At 34.3% G+C, this 16,372-nt stretch overlaps 1 protein-coding gene and 1 pseudogene across 15 annotated transcripts; both read left to right on the top strand.

Annotated features, from left to right (window-relative positions):
• Positions 1-2,057: 2,057 nt before the first annotated feature.
• LOC111990513 (TMV resistance protein N) lies at positions 2,058-12,042 on the top strand. 15 transcript variants are annotated; one of them, XR_010623982.1, is made up of 10 exons: positions 2,058-2,160; positions 2,465-2,733; positions 2,846-3,315; positions 3,939-5,046; positions 5,231-5,503; positions 5,590-6,555; positions 6,646-7,818; positions 9,993-10,043; positions 10,771-10,928; positions 11,746-12,042. XR_010623982.1 is itself a non-coding variant. In XM_065760950.1 (7 exons), the coding sequence occupies exons 3-7, from the start codon at positions 2,852-2,854 to the stop codon at positions 7,738-7,740; spliced, it is 3,906 nt and encodes a 1,301-aa protein (XP_065617022.1). In that variant the 5' UTR covers positions 2,058-2,160; positions 2,465-2,733; positions 2,846-2,851; the 3' UTR covers positions 7,741-8,033. The 15 variants fall into 15 exon arrangements, 1 of the variants encoding a protein (XP_065617022.1); XR_010623983.1 differs by lacking the exon at positions 10,771-10,928; XR_010623981.1 differs by lacking the exon at positions 9,993-10,043.
• Positions 12,043-12,299: 257 nt separating this feature from the next.
• LOC112032267 (probable pre-mRNA-splicing factor ATP-dependent RNA helicase DEAH5) lies at positions 12,300-16,145 on the top strand (annotated as a pseudogene).
• Positions 16,146-16,372: the final 227 nt, after the last annotated feature.

Here is a 16,372-nt window from a genome sequence, read left to right on the forward strand (position 1 = left end):
GATTGATGTTGTACTTAAATGAGAAATAAAAGCTTTTAATTGAAACCAATACAACAATACCCCAATTAAAACTTTTGATGAACAGTGATTTCCTTTTTTTTCATTTTTTTTTTTTTTTTTGGGAACGATTCCCTGTTTCTACTTTCTATCTTTTGGAAAACTCAAATTAGTACTGCAATTATTGTTCTATCTTTCATTTGCAGTTTGTGGTCTAGACTAAAGATCTTTATTCTTTACTTTCCATAAAAAGGAGGAGAAAAAAAGTGGCACTTTTTGATCGAATAATTGCAGTTGCAACACAGAAATTTCGTGGAAGAATGATATACCTACTTTCATTATTGCCTTTCTTTTTCAAGGCGTTTACTACTTTACTCTCTTCCCTGCTCGTTTCTTCACCTTTATCAATCATTTGGCTCATAGATCCCAATGGCTTTCACAGCAAGCGAACCTGCCTCTTATTTAGCTTTTTGTTAAATTCTTTTTAGATCAGTGTGTTGAAATATATTTGTACTTTAAAATGTGAGAAAAAATAAGATAAAGTGAAGAGCTAAAAAGAAAAAAATTAGCTTATAAATTAGTCTCAAACACACGAGTATAAAGATGTCAATAGCTTTTGCCAAAAAAACAAAAAAGATGTCAGTGCCATAAATAAGGTAAATTCGATTAGCATATTTTGATATTTTGGCTAATGCTAACCAGATCCATGACTTTTCATGGACCAGTTAGTCATTTTTCTCAATATATTTAAAGACTAATTTAATTTTAAGGGCCAAATTAATCAATTTTAGAAAGTTTTGAACCTGATTAGAAAGCTCAGTTATGTTCATAGAATTTATCCCATAAATAATATTGGTATTATCTATCCACTAAGAAATGGATGGTACTCTGTGCATTGTCATGTCATTTTCTCAGTTTTTCTCTTTTTTTTTAAAAAAAAAAAAAAAAAAAAAAAAACTGAAGACACGCGAGATTTCTACTGANAGTCTTATGTGAATTTCCTACCAAAAATGTCTTTTTGGGAGCTTCCGTCCTTTTACTGGTAGTTAAATAAATGATAAATAACAAGATAAATCGAGATAATAAAAAATGCAAATGTAAACTTTTAAATTTTGACTGAAACTCATTTAAGTTATTTAACTTCATTTTTATTCAATTTAATCTTCTAAGTTTCAAATTTAAAAAAAAAAAAAAATCAGTATTTTTAAAGTAAAACTCACTACTTTCTTTTTACTGTAAATCAAATTTATAAACTTCGTTTCATTTCACTCTAAAATCTAACTCAAAAAAATCAAAGAAAAAGGAAAAGATGAGAAGAGAAGAGAAATTGAAAAGAGGCTCACCTTGAGAGAATTGCAATGGTAGGGATGAGTGAAGAAGTCACTGACCTTTGCTGGTCTCTAGTTCACCTTGAGAGAATGCTTTTGCAGTCTTATTTTTTTTAGAAGATCGGTGGAGATTGCCTTCAGTAAAACTTTTTGAGTTTTTCTTTGTTTAAATCAGACTATTATATCTGCTTCCAATTTGTTTACCATACCATTCCAAAAACAAGATGAAATGATGCAATAAAGGTAGGAGAATGAAAGTCTTCAAGAAAGGACTTTGAAAAGCTAGCCATTTACGTGGAGTAGGAAAATTCTTGGAAGCTTCGTCTTTTTTTCAAATGCCCCTACATCTATATTTATTTACAGAAGAACCAAATTGTTTTAGTCAGTTATGCTGTTTCAATGAAATTTCCACCAACTTTAGTAGAAATCTCGCGCGTATTCAGTTGTTGAAGAAGATAAAAAGTGAGAAAATGGCATATTAGCAAATTAGGCTGGGTGGTTTCTCTAGGAGTATTGGCTGTGCTGACAGCTTTATGGCAGAACTTTGGGTCTTAGGATGGTTTAACTCTCTGTGTTGATTTTTCATTTGACTGCTGTGGATGTCCAGCTTGATGCTAAAGCAGTGTGCAGCTCTTTCAAATTCTTCTTGATGCTAATTTATGTGCAAGCCTCTCCTTGATGACTGCAGGAATTTGTTGTCACAAATAGGCCAATCCGGATCAGGTTTTCGTGAAAGCAAGTAAAAAAAAAAGACTGCAAAAAGCAATTCGTGAACCAGAGACCAGCAAACATCAGTATCTTCTTCACTCATCCCTACCATTGCAATTCTCTCAAGGTGAGCCTCTTTTCAATTTCTCTTCTCTTCTCTTCTCGTCTTTTCCTTTTTCTTTGATTTTTTGGAGTTAGATTTTAGAGTGAAATGAAACGAAGTTTATAAATTTGATTTACAGTAAAAAGAAAGTAGTGAGTTTTACTTTAAAAAATACTGAATTTTTTTAAAATTTAAAACTTAGATGATTAAATTGAATAAAAATAAAGTTAGATAACTTAAATGAATTTCAGTCAAAATTTAAAAGTTTAAATTAGCATTTTTGATAATCTCCATTTATCTTGCTATTTATCATTTATTTAACTACCAGTAAAAGGACAGAAGCTCCCAAAAAGGCATTTTTGGTGGGAAATTCACATAAAACTACACGTCTTGGTGGGTTTGTACAAGTCATTTACATGTATTTGAAGGCCTAACTTTGGTTCGGAAATCAAAAGGAAAAGACATTGGATTCGAACATTGTGAGTTTCAGAAAAGCAAGAAAATTATAGTACATGGTTGTGGTATTCGTCCCCTGTGATATTGAAGCTACCACACAACCACCACCTTCAACCTCCAGGCTCCGGTCATCAAAAAAAGGTAAGCCTCTTTTTTTTCTTTTCTTTTTTTTTCTTTTTCATGTGTTCACTCATCCCTTATAATTCCCATTTTATCACATCTTTGACCTTCTCAATCTTCTGCTTGTATGTAGACTACAATGACTTCCACTAACCGGTGGGAGTATGATGTCTTTTTGAGCTTCCGAAGTGAAGATACCCGCTACAGTTTTACGGGCCATTTATATAATGCTTTGTGTGACAAAGGCATTCACACTTTCATGGACGATAAACTTCGGAGGGGAGAAATAATTTCAGAGGAACTTCTCAAAACCATCAAAAGGTCAATGATTTCGGTTGTTGTGATCTCTGAAAATTATGCATCTTCCAAATGGTGTTTGGAAGAACTTGTTTGGATTCTTGAGTGTAGGAAAAATCTTGGCCAATTGGTTTTACCAGTTTTTTATGGAATAGATCCATCAGAAGTACGTAAGCAAAAGGAAAAGTTTGGGGTGCAATTGGCTGAACATGAAAAAAATTTCAAGGATAACATTGGCAAGGTGCAGATTTGGAGGGCAGCTCTAAAAGAAGTTGGCAATTTGTCTGGATTCCATTACCATAATGAGTATGTATCTCAAGATTACTCTCATGCTTTCATGGGGTTTTTTTTTTTAATGGTTTGTCATAACCGCTATATGAAATTGTTCTATTTTGATAGGATCTTTAACTATGAAGGTAGTCGCTAGTTAGGTTTCAAAGAAAATTTTAATCTTACGAATTAAGAGTTTCTTCCACGTATTTTTTGAGAAAAGATTTAAGAAATATCTCTTAATTGTTTCAATCAGGTATCATATGTGGGTTTCCAATTAGTTTGGTTCCTCACCTATGCGGAGTTTTCATTCAACTACATGATAGAAGAATAAAACTGATTTCCCATACAAAAAAGACAAACTATTAAATTTAAATATAGTTTGGTTCCCAACTCTATGAATTATGTACTTGCCATTTACTTTAATTAAAAATGTACCACCTTTTCTCCACACACCAAAAAAAAAAATGTACAACTTACTTGTTAATTGTAACGCACAAACCCATTCTCCCCCTCACCCCTTATTCATGTGGCAAAAGTAAAAAAATAAAATAAATAAATAATGCAAAAACTATATATCTAGAATTTGCTTATCTTCATACTTACATTTTCCAGCTAATTCATTTCCTAACATGCTTTTTATACTATGTGGTTGGCAGTTGTCCTGAATCTGAATTTATCCAGGGACTTATAGAATGGATATCAAAGACAACATTAAACCGCACACAATTATTCGTTGCTAAATACCCAATTGGAGTAGATTCTCGTGCAACAAAAATAGAAGAGCTTTTAAATATTGAGTCAAATGATATTCGAATGGTGGCAATCCATGGCCTTGGGGGAATAGGTAAGACTACAATCACAAAAGCTGTATATAACAAAATTTTTGATGGTTTTGAAGGAAACTCATTTCTAGAGAATGTTAAAGAAAGGTCTAGGACAAATGATGGCATAATACAACTACAGGAGATACTTCTTTCTAATATCTTAAGCGATGGAAATTTAAAGGTGGACAACATATCTAGAGGAATCAATGTGATAAAGGAAAGACTTTGCCATAAAAGAGTTCTTTTAGTTCTCGATGATGTGGATGAACAGAAGCAAATAGAAAATTTGCTTGGAGAATGTGATTGGTTAACTCCTGGAAGTAGAATCCTTATAACCACAAGAGATAAAGATGTGTTAAACACTCTCGAACAAGATCCTCTAATCTATAAGGTTGATGAAATGGACCAATATGAAGCTTGTGAACTTTTTAGTTTGTATGCCTTTCAAAAAAATGAACCCGAGGAAGCTTACTTGCAACTTACAAATCAAATTATCGATTATGCGAATGGCCTTCCTCTAGCTTTAAAAATAATAGGTTCTGATTTGCGTAGAAAAAGTTTATCTCAATGGGAAAGTGCATTAGAGAAGTATAAAAAGATTCCCAACAAGGAAATTCTAAAAATACTTCAAATTAGTTATGAAGGATTGGACCAAAGTGAAAAGGATATTTTCCTGGATATTGCATTTTTCTTCATTGGGAAAAATAAAGATTATGTTGTAAATATATTGGAGGCATGTCATTTATTTCCAAATTATGGTATTCCAAAACTTATCGACAAGTGTTTGATAACTACTGATCGTTGGGGCAATTTATCGATGCATAACTTGCTACAACAAATGGGAGAGGAAATTGTTCAACGAGAATCACCACAAGTACTTGGAAAACGTACTAGGGTACAGGATTATGCAGATGCTTGTACTATACTAACTAGAAATACGGTATACGTCCTTTTTCTTCACTTCTTCCCTTCTTTTGATCAAGTTAGAAGAAATGAATTAATTTCTTTAATTTTTATTAATGTTGAAGCAATACAAGCTTATCAACATATTTTTTTGTTTAAATTTTTAATTTTTGGAAAATTTTATTGCGTAGTGTTGTTCACTTAATGCTTTGTCCAACCAGGGAACAAATAAAATTCGAGGCTTAATGTTGTACCCGCCTAAACTTGAAACATTGAAACTTCATGCTCAAGCTTTCAGAAGGATGGAAAATATCAAGTTTCTTATAGTTAATAATGTATATATTGATGGATTTTTGGAATATCTCCCCAACAGTTTAGTATTACTAGATTGGCCTAATTGGTCCTTGTCCTTGCCATCGAATTTTTGTCCCCAACAACTTGTCTACTTCAACATGCCACATAGTAACATTAGAATACATAAGTTACTCAAGCAGGTATGATTATTAGTTTTCTTAATTATGATTTTTTTCTACAGTTCATTTTAAAGCTTGTTGAAGATAATTGTTATTTCCTTCTACAGGTTTTGCCTTTTGAAAATTTGAAAGGAATCAATCTTAGAGGTTGTGAATCCATCCAGAAATTACCTGAGTTGTGGGCTCCAAATTTAGAGATATTAGACCTTACTGAATGTACAAATTTAGTTGAGATTCATGAGCCTGCTGGATTTCTTGATAAGCTAAAACGTTGGTACCTTACTAATTGCAAAAAACTTCAAGCTCTTCCTAGAAGACTTAAGTTCAAATGTCTTGAACGCTTTGATCTCGAGCGTTGTGAATCTATTCAAGAATTACCTGAGTTGTGTGCCCCAAATTTAAAGACATTAATGCTTTCTTGTTGTGAAAATTTAGTTAAAGTTCATGAGTCTATTGGACTTCTTGATAAACTTGAATGTTGGTATCTCGGAGATTGTGGAAAACTTCAAACTCTTCCAAGAAGACTTTCGTTGAAATCTCTTAAAACTTTTGGACTTTATGGCTGCACAAGCCTTGAGAACTTCCCTGATATTGATTCAGAAATGAAATGCTTATCGTGTCTATATATAGAAAGGAGTGGTACTAGAGAATCGCCTTCCTCAAGATGCACAAGCCTTGAGAGGAACTTTCTAGATAGCATCTATAAATTCCAAAATATCAAAGTTTTAGGTTTTTCTACTAACCTACCAAGACCAAGCTGCTATTCTTTTGATGGCTGTGTCGGATATTCGTTTCTACGGTTAAAAGAGCTTAATCTCTTCGGTGAAAATGTAACTGAATTAGACTTTCTGGAGTTCGATTACTTTCCCGCATTGACACGGCTACATCTACAAAAAACCAGTACTATTACCATCCCCGAAAGCTTTATCAAATTTACTACATTAAGTAAACTTGATATATTCGATTGCAAGCACTTTGAGGAAATTCAAGGACTTCCACAATCTTTAATTCGTCTGGAAGCTAGAAAGTGCCCATCGTGGAATCCAAAATCATCAAACAAAATATTGAGTCAGGTCTTTCTCTATCACTCTCTCGCTCTTAGTTATAAAGAAATAATTGTATTACCTTTCCCCAAATACCTAACTCGATATGCCAAACTGCAGGTTATTGCTAAAAAAATTGCTAAATGGAAGCAAGTGAGAGAAAGTCAAGGCGTTTTAACAGATAGAGTACATGAAGGACAAAGAAATCAACTGCACTTTAACGAATCTTCGCATTCGCTTTACCGCTCGATTGGTGGTTACTTTCAAGCACCAGGGTGTGAGATTCCAGATGAGTTCAACCACCGAAACGATGGAAATTCCATTTCATTCTTGGTTGGTCGTAATTCCAGATGCATTCCTCTTGCTGTTTGTGTTGCCTTTGGACCGACAAATAAATCTTATCAATTTGTGGTTGAAATTGTCGTCAATGGTTGTTTAGAAATTGAGTATGATAGCGTTTTCCTCGAAGAAAGTGAATCTTGTCGTATATGGTTTATTTCTAATCCTATGTATGAATGGGAGAAGAAGTTGAGGGACTCAAATCTATCTAAACAGAATCATTTTGAGGTTATTTGTAGAATCAAGATGTATTATGAGTACTTATCAAAAAAAAAGATGTACTATGTTTTTTCTAACGAAGAGACAATGGATCCTATGGCTATCCCAAAAAAGTTGGGGGTCCTTGTAGAATGCATCTGTTGTCCTCATAAATCTTCCATCCCTGATTCCCTGCCTTTACTACCTCTGTTCCCCACGTCTTGCAATGAAGGAGATTCAGTGCATGCAATTGCAATGGAAACAACAAATACTATTGCATTTGAATATGATTTGAAGGGATTTCATGGTGATTTGAATATGTCATTATCGGTCCCTATTGACCCCGAGGTCCACCCTTTAATACCACTTCCTTATCCCTCAAATATGGATCATGAAGCTTTCGAAACTGTAAGTGATTTGGGGCATTTGAAGGACTTTCGCAATGATGGGTATGATTTGAGCTTGTCACTAAATGACTCAGGTGCAAGTGAACGAGAGCCTCCTCAGGTACCTGATACATCTAATGGGTCTAATTTTGGATTGGGCCAGATAGATTTGGTTGGCTCAACTGTTAGTGGTGGGTTTGATTTGGGTTCGTCTTCAGTGACCCATGAATTTGTGAATGATGACTTTGATTTGTATCTATCTCCACCCTCGAAGAAAAAGCGGACATCTTGATCAAGCTTTGAAGAATTATGCCTCTCTTCCTTCCCCTGATTCCCATCTCCTCCAACTCCAAGTTAGTTCCCTTCACTTGTAAGTTTTTACGACTTCAACCCCCCTTAACCCCATTTTATATGAAAGTTTTTTTTTTTAATGTACAATTGAGTGCTTTGTTTGTTTCTTGGGCATATATAACTTAAAAAGTTCTTTTATGGAGGTGAATTGGGCTTGTTTCAGCTTGTGTTATTGAAGTTTTTGTTATGTTCTACATGCTTGGCTATTGTATGAGTAATAATAAGTTCAGTGAACTGTTCACGGCCTTTGTGGTCATGTGGTACTTGTTTTTCGATCAAAACAGTTTATCAAGTAGATAGAGAGTTTTTAGAATGGAAGATAATTACCCTATTGAGACTGTGTAGCTGTCTATATTTGTTTAGTCAAGTAATAGTAATAGAGAATGTACTATTTAACAGTGCATAATTTGATTATTCATTGAGTTAGTTGTGTGATACAATTAAATTCTGCTACTTGGAAGGCCTTTCACCAAAAACAATATTAAATATTAGAGGACTTCACTAAATGCTTGGTCTGCATGAACAAAAAGCAAATGTTTAATGAGGTCCTTGACAAGGTTATTTCTAGAGCACAATCTTGGTACGCTAAAATCCTATCCCAAGCTTCCAGGATTACTCTAGTTAAATCCGTCCTAGCATCTATTCCCACCTATACTTCCTCTAGCTTTTTCCTTTCAAAAAACATTTGTTCCAAAATTGATGCCTTAAGAAATTTACTTGGGGTCAATTTGAGGACAAGAATTCTTTTTTCCCAATGTCCTAGACCAAGGTTTGTAAGCCCAAAGATTGTGCATATATATATATATATATATATGCACACCAATAGAATTCCTTTCACGCATAGTTTGAAGAGTACTAGCCCACTTCTTCTCTCCATCAAATCCTAATAAGCTCTTACACATTCTGCAGTTATAAATTCACCAATTATTATTTTGTGTTTGTAAATTTCCAAACCATTTCTCTTCCTTATCTCTTTCACCTCTTAAACGTATTTCTCCTCTATGGCATTCACACACAGCCTCACATAATATGAGCACCTATATAGTGCAAGAGATCTCTTCCTGTAGAAATATAGCTTTGTATTGATCCAAAATGTGAAAAACAATCACTATATTTACCATTCAAAGGGAGAAAACAGGGAGTTTGTTACATATAGCTGGTCTAGACCAGCATTGGTGAAATGGCATTGTAGTTGCTATATTAGCTACATAACAGACAGTTTATAACAACTTTGGGAACAAAAAGCATCTTCAGAACGAAGCCATTTTGATGAAGGGAAGATAGATCAGCCATCATCGTCCTCTCCTGCCAGTTTGGGTTCCTTTCTTTGTTGACAGTTTGGACCAATCTTCTGCTATTGCATAGGATCAGTACTTGATGAAAGCCAGTGTTCCTAGCTTTTATAGATGCTTCCACCAGAGCTTCTTGAGATGCCCCATAAGCTGAGTCTGCACTACTAGCTACACCACAAAACATAGTCTCCCCCTGCATATTCTTGGCCTCATAAGCATACGCACTCCTCCTTGCTCTCTTCCTCTTGACTCCAGCAATTTTGATCATTAGGTGCCAAGGCCCTGCTATTGACTTAGTGCCTGAGATTGTCTCCTTAGCATTCCTGTTGATGTATGCATTTTTTGTAGGAGTTTCCTGGTACCTGTAAGAAAGGTTTTGAGCTGTTAGAATTACTTCCATGGGGTTAGGTTGTTTGCCTTCATGAACCACAGTGTTTCTGTGGTTCCAAATTGTCCAAAATGTAGTGAAAATGGCTTGAAGATAAATCATTGACTCAGCCTCCAGTTTTTTGTGTCTGTCTAATAAATTGCAAACCCATTGCTGCACCGAGACATTGGCTAGATCAGGTATGAACAGCTAACAGAGATCCATGCCAGCAAGCTCTAGCAAAAGGGCAAGACAGAAATAGGTGAATTGTGGCTTCATCTTCATCATTACACAGGGGGCAGGTGCTTTGGGTTGGTATTCCTCTATTTTTTAGACTTAGGAGAGTGGGGAGGCCATCATGCATAAGCTTCCACATAAAGTTGCAGATTCTCAGGGGGGACTTTTACTTTCCAGATCAGATTCCAAACCCCTCTATGGACATGATTCTGTCTGAAAGGATTTGTGGAAAGGCAGTGAGAGTCCTCAAGAAGCAGATTGTAGGCATTCTTTTTGACATTTGTTTTCCTATGGCAGAGTCAATGACCGCACCAACTTGGACATCAAACAGTCTTCCATGACCATGAGGTCCATTTCATGCCTCTTCTTCTTCCCTAATTTTTTTCCCTATGTCAACTATTCTATTTGAAAATTTCCATTGGATTGTTTTCTGAATGATTATTCAGGAAATTCGTTGGGATTATTTGTTTACTTTCTCTTTTGGAACTAACAACTGTTACAGTTTTGAAATTAATAGCATTGACCATTGGTAGTTTCATTACATCTTATCAAGCCTTTAGATTAAATAGCATTGGCCTTTGGATTGACCTCTTAGAAATTGCCTGCAACTTGTCTATCAAAATACTTGACTATAAGATTTTTGTGACATTAGGGCTTTGAAAGTGTATTTCTAGGATCCTTTGACTATTGTGTTTGTTATACTTGAGTTGTGAGGTTTGGATTGATGCTTTAGGAGACAAAGAAAACCTTAAATTTTCAATATGTTAGAACTCCATCTAATTTAAAATTGTTAAGTCCCTTTTAAGTCAAGTTTTTGTGTTTTAAGAATTGCATGAGCAGTTGGTCTATTGAGAATTACATGAGTTATTATTGCTGGCTTTGACACAAACCTTATGAGAGCAAAATATCCATTGTATTATGTGGATAGATGACTTGATTTGAAAATTTTCAATTGGTTAATTCTAATAAAAAATGTCATTTTTAGCTTATTGTATCCATTTCAATAAATCTTCAGATTTTATTTATTTTTTCTTGCATTAGTTTTAACATAGCCAATACTATGTTATTGGGACAGTTGTTGAATCACTCTACATCATCCCTCATCAAGCAATAAATCCCAATGGAAGAAAGCAATAATAGATTTTCATGTTGTTTGAACCCATAACCAGCATTAACATCGAATACATTTGAGTCTACCAGCCTCTGCTATTTCAAGATGCTATTGTAAATGGGGTAAAACTTGCAACCGATGCTTCTTCTTCTTTTTTTTTCTTTTTTTTTGGTTGGTAGGGTGATTGAAGTGACATGTGGTGGGTCCAAAATTTAATATTAAATTTAGTCTCTTAAGAGTTAAATGAACTGTTATATATTAAAATTAGAATTAACTTCTAACCTTGTATAAACTTCCTTATAATGCTTCTCAGATCCACTTGAATAAATCAATGAGCTAAATAAATCCAGAGCCAGAGGCACAAAACTTGGTGTTTCATCTACTGCTAAAACAAATGCAAGTGCCAAAAGCAGATAAAGGCTCTTATTACTTCCTCAAACTTATGAGATTCTTATTTTCCTTAAGACCCCTCATAAACTTAATAGTGGGTACATAATTTGCGATGCATGTAAGCATTCAAGAATGTCTTCAATTGTCGAATATGAGAACTTTCCCATGGGTAGGGTGCATAATATAGTAGGTGAATGATAAGATGAATCCTCAAGAAAGTTCATTTATGTGGCTTATTTGTATTTGATGCAACTAGAAACCTTTTCTTTTCTTTTCTTTTTTCTTTTTTTTTGTAGAAACTGTATTTTCATATAATTAAGAACTTTAGTGGAATAATGGATATGATAAACAAGTTTGAAAAGCTGAGTTTCTTATTTGAATGCATGGAATTCTCAGATTTTTAATTTATTCTCAATTTTATTTAATGGCATGTCATTTTATGTTCATGTGTTTCATATATCATCCAATGATGGGTAAACAAAATTAATGGGTAAGGAAGTTTAAGTGAGTAATCATTTTTTCTTATTCTAGAATTCCTAATGCATGTAGAATGGTTAGGAGGAAGAGAAATAAGAAGAATGGTGCAGGTGGTGGTACAATCATGGTCCCCTTGTCCTATGCTGATGGAGGTTAAGAACGTTCTTCAAACTTAGGTACTGCCTTTATTTTTCTCTTTTTAAAAAATTGGAATTCTAGAGGGTTTTGTATGATTGTTGAAGATGGAAAAGTGAGATAAATGGGTTTATTGAGATTTGAGGACCAGTTAAATGATGGAGCTTGCATATGCTCTTTTCAAGGGAGAATGTGCTATCAATTTTTTGTTATTTTGATGTGCAGGTTATTTTATTTTCTTGAATATTTTTTTTTTGAAGTTCCTCACCTTCGATTACCAATTCATGTACATCTTTGGGCATAAGGCTCTTATTAGTAGTTGGAACTACGTTTTGGAATTTGAAAATTTCCTCTTTATTTTTAAGTGATTATTCCCCATTGTATTTTAAGCATTTGTAAAATGTAGAATAAAAATCAGTTAACGTGACTTCTCACTAAATAACTAATTCCCCTACTAACTTGGCTCTCCATAATTTTTATTTTCCACAAGTGATTAGTATTTTTTTTATTAATGGAAGCCATCATGTTATATATGTATTTGTCTTCTTTATTTGGTTTTTAGAAAGGATTATAACAATGTCAAAGACATTTTTGTAAGGTTGTTCATGACTTCATTCTCAACAATTTAATTAACTAAAATACTATTACTTTATAACTAATGATGTATAAAATCTCGAGGATGAAACTGATTTTTTGTAATGCCTTATTTGCAAGTATAATCTACCTTCCAGAATATCATGAAAAAAAGAGTGTCAAACAATTTTTTTTTTTCCTTGAAAGTGCCAAATTAACATTATTAGAACTGATAACGGTAATGTGGCAGACTACCATACTGAATGAAATGGGCTAAGTTTTCCTGATTCTTATTTTGACCCCAAAATTCTACAATAACTTAGTGGTAGAATGAGTCTTGAGGGTTTTAATTTCTTTAAGGGGTAATCATTTTTATGTGTGCGATGATGTATTGTACTATTATACAAAAATTTTCCATGCATTACGAGTTAGTGACCATCCCTTGAAAATTGAGATCAAATCACAATATATGAGAAAATCAATGATGTATTAAAGTCAAAACACAATTAAAATTCAAATTAGCTTCTTACTGTAGTCTAAAGTATCCATTTTAACGTTCTTAATTTTAATGCCAAGTGACCCATTTAAAATACTCAATGAGAAAGCTAAGATGGCCATTTTCATTATTATTCTTTGCTTGACGACCATTTTATTATTACTATTATTGAATATTTTCGTGCCTAAGCATAAATGAACATTTCATTATTACTTTTTTTTTTTTTACTTCACGACCATTTCATTATTACTATTATAGAGTTTTTTTTAGTTTTTTTTTGTCTTGTAATTTTGATATATTATTATTTAGTAAATTTTTTCAATTGGTTGCATTAATGTCAAGCTTATGATGAGCAGGTAATAAATACAAACAATTCAAGTCTAAATCTTGACATCTTAGATAATTTTCTTTTAGCCTTTTTAGCTTTAGTTAGTTTTCCTTACAAATTAGATTGTTTATATTTTTGCTGTAATCTTTTCTCTGAACTAATAAGCATATTTTTTATGTTGTTTCTATTCATATGCTTTGTATACAAAGATCTTGGACATAACATATTGTAATTAAGTTGAACGATCTGCACCTATCCTCATCCAATTTTGGAGATACTATTAGACCAACTTATTTTTTTTATTTTGTATTGTATTTAGTAGAATTTCATGGACAGTGATTGTGAATTGATATTATATATGCAGTATCCAATAATGATTTTCAAAATTATATACGCAATAGCAATGTAATGAGAAATTTGACGTAATCAATATTATGAAAGTTGTAAGGAAAAACTATTTTAGCACTTCCAAGTATCCTGGTTAAACTAATGTTCTTTATATTTAATAACCATGCACGGGTTACATTCTAGTTTTAGTAATGTGGATGGTGAGGTAGTGGATTCATGACCCACTAGGAAGGAGTGTATGAAACTTGGTAATAAAGAAGATGATGTGTTTTTATATGTTTGAGTAAAAAGAGTAGTGGCAACATAAATTAATCCATATCCTAAAAGTTTTGCGAAATTACCACTTTCCCACAAATCACAAGGCTTAGCGTTCAAACTATGATGAACAAATGTTGAATGTACATACACTCAAAAGGCATAACACTCACATACTAGGCAACCAAATGGACTTTGCAACTGATACAGGCACAAACCAAACTATAATGCTAGATTCTGCCACAACTGAGAAATAAACATAGATAAGAGAAAAGTGGAGAATCATTATAGATCAAAATAAATGAGAATCCTTATGTATTGTTTAATTTATGCATATACGTTCGGTATGCTAAAAGGCCTAGGCCCAGCTGCGTATAGCATGGCCCAGATTTTATGAGTTCGTGATTCGGAATCGATCTCACTGAGTTTTCTTTTCTTTATATCTCTATCTTTTTTCCTTCGCTGAATCTCTCAAGCTATTTCTGTATCTTTTCAACAATGGCTCCCGCTAAAGACGACGGGTTTAAGAAACTCGAATACTGCGACACCGTCGTGGATTCGACTCGAAACTGAAAGAGAATGGCGCTGAGTTGCCCGATTACTTTGTCCGTATGCTTTTGATGATTATCCACGCCATTCTTCCTCCTCCGAAGCCGAAGCCAAAGCCGGAGAAGTTGGAAAGCGTTGAGAAAGCCAAGTATAGAAGAGAAAAGGATGTAGAAGATGATAGAAGAGGTTGCAGGAACTAAGGAAGGCATAGCAATCGCCATTGCCATTGCCATCGCCATGAGAAGCATAGGAGAGACGATGAGAGTGAAGACATTGGTGATAATGTTGATGATAGGAGAGGTAACTCGGATAAGCCGGAATTGTATAAGGTTTACAAGGGAATGAGTTCGCCGGAGAAGTGGGAAGCGAAGCAGTTGATTGCTTCAGGTGTTTTGAGTCTTAGGGACTATCAAGGAGATGGATTGTTATATCAAGAAGAAGAAGAAGAAGAAGAAGAAGAAGGTGCTGAGGTTGAGATTGAGATGAATGAGGATGAACGAGCGTTTCTACAAGGGCAGAGCAGGTATTCAAGCTAAATGGATATGTCACCTGTTAGAATTTGTAAGCATCCAGAAGGGTCTTTGAGTTGTGCAGCAAAGCTTCAGTCTGCGCTTAACAAAGAAAGACATCTAGCACATGAGCTTAGAGGTATTGGTTTATCATCAGCATATGATACGCTGGAGTGGAAGAAGGATGCTTATGGACATGGACAATCACTTAGCTTTGGGCAGAGGTCGAAGTTGTCCATTCAAGAACAGAGGCAGAGCTTGCTAATCTATAAATTAAAGAAGGAACTCATTCAGGCTGTGCATGACAATCAGGTCCTAGTTGTAATTGGTGAGACTGGTTCGGGTAAGACATCTCAAGTAACTCAATGTCTAGCAGAAGCTGGATACACAACAAAGGGTAAAATTGGGTGTACCCAGCCTCGTAGGGTGGCTGCAACGTCTATAGTTAAGAGGGTTGCTGAAGAGTTTGGTTGTCGTTTGGGTGACAAAGTTGGAAATGCTATTCTATTTGAAGATTGTTCCGGTCCAGATATTGTAATCAAGTACAGACTAATATGATAACCTTTCTCAGTACTCTGTTATTATGCTCGATGAAGCACACGAGAGGACTATACACATGGACGTTCTCTTTGGATTACTCAAGCAACTAGTGAAACGAAGACCCGACCTTCGCCTGATTGTCACTTCTACAACACTGGATGCAGAGAAGTTTTCAGGGTATTTCTTTAACTGTAATATAATTACAATTCCTGGTAGAAAATTTTCCTGTAGAAATACTCTACTCCAAACAGCCAGAAAGTGATTACCTTGATGCATCCTTACTTACTGTGCTACACATCCACTTGACAGAACCTGAAGGAGACATCCTTCTCTTCTTGACTGGTTAGGAGGAGATTGATTTTGCATGCCAGTCTCTTCATGAAAGGATGAAAGGGCTAGGTAAAAATGTTCCAGAATTGATTATTCTACCAATTTTTAGTGCACTTCTAAGTGAAATGCAGTCAAGGATATTTGAACCTGCACCTCCGGGGAAGAGGAAAGTGGTAGTTACAACTTTTCATAGTTGTAATTAGATAAAGTTTGTTGCATTTAGTTTATTATATGACACACACACACATATGTTCCTATTAAAAATATTGTTTTACATGTTAACATCATGTACACATGGCACTAAATTACTGTGATAATAAGAAACCCACATCCACTTGAAATTTATTTCCCACCATTGAACTACTATGCCAAATGACATTCCTTTAAAACTTTACCTGTCAGTTGTTCACTGCCTGTCAATGTATATCTGTCCCTCTGTGATATATCTAGTAAGATCTAGGGTTGGATGCATAATGATTGAGCAAACAAAGAAATCAAAGTTCAAGATTTTTTCTTTTTTCTTTTTTTTGTAAATCAATATTCAAGAAATGATTTGTCATTAAAACAAGATTGGAGAATAGGTGAGAGGATTTGAGAATGAGAATCCATTACCATCATTAGGCAATGCTAAAATCA

Source organism: Quercus suber, unplaced genomic scaffold, assembly GCF_002906115.3.
Source record: "Quercus suber isolate HL8 unplaced genomic scaffold, Cork oak 2.0 scaffold_388, whole genome shotgun sequence".
Classification (NCBI taxonomy): Eukaryota; Viridiplantae; Streptophyta; class Magnoliopsida; order Fagales; family Fagaceae; genus Quercus; species Quercus suber.

Coding starts and splice junctions, on each gene's coding strand:
- LOC111990513 (XM_065760950.1), top strand. CDS start 2,852: ATGACTTCCACTAACCGGTGGGAGTATGATGTCTTTTTGAGCTTCCGA. Junction 5,047..5,230: donor CTATACTAACTAGAAATACG/GTATACGTCCTT, acceptor TTGTCCAACCAG/GGAACAAATAAAATTCGAGG. Junction 5,504..5,589: donor TACATAAGTTACTCAAGCAG/GTATGATTATTA, acceptor TTCCTTCTACAG/GTTTTGCCTTTTGAAAATTT.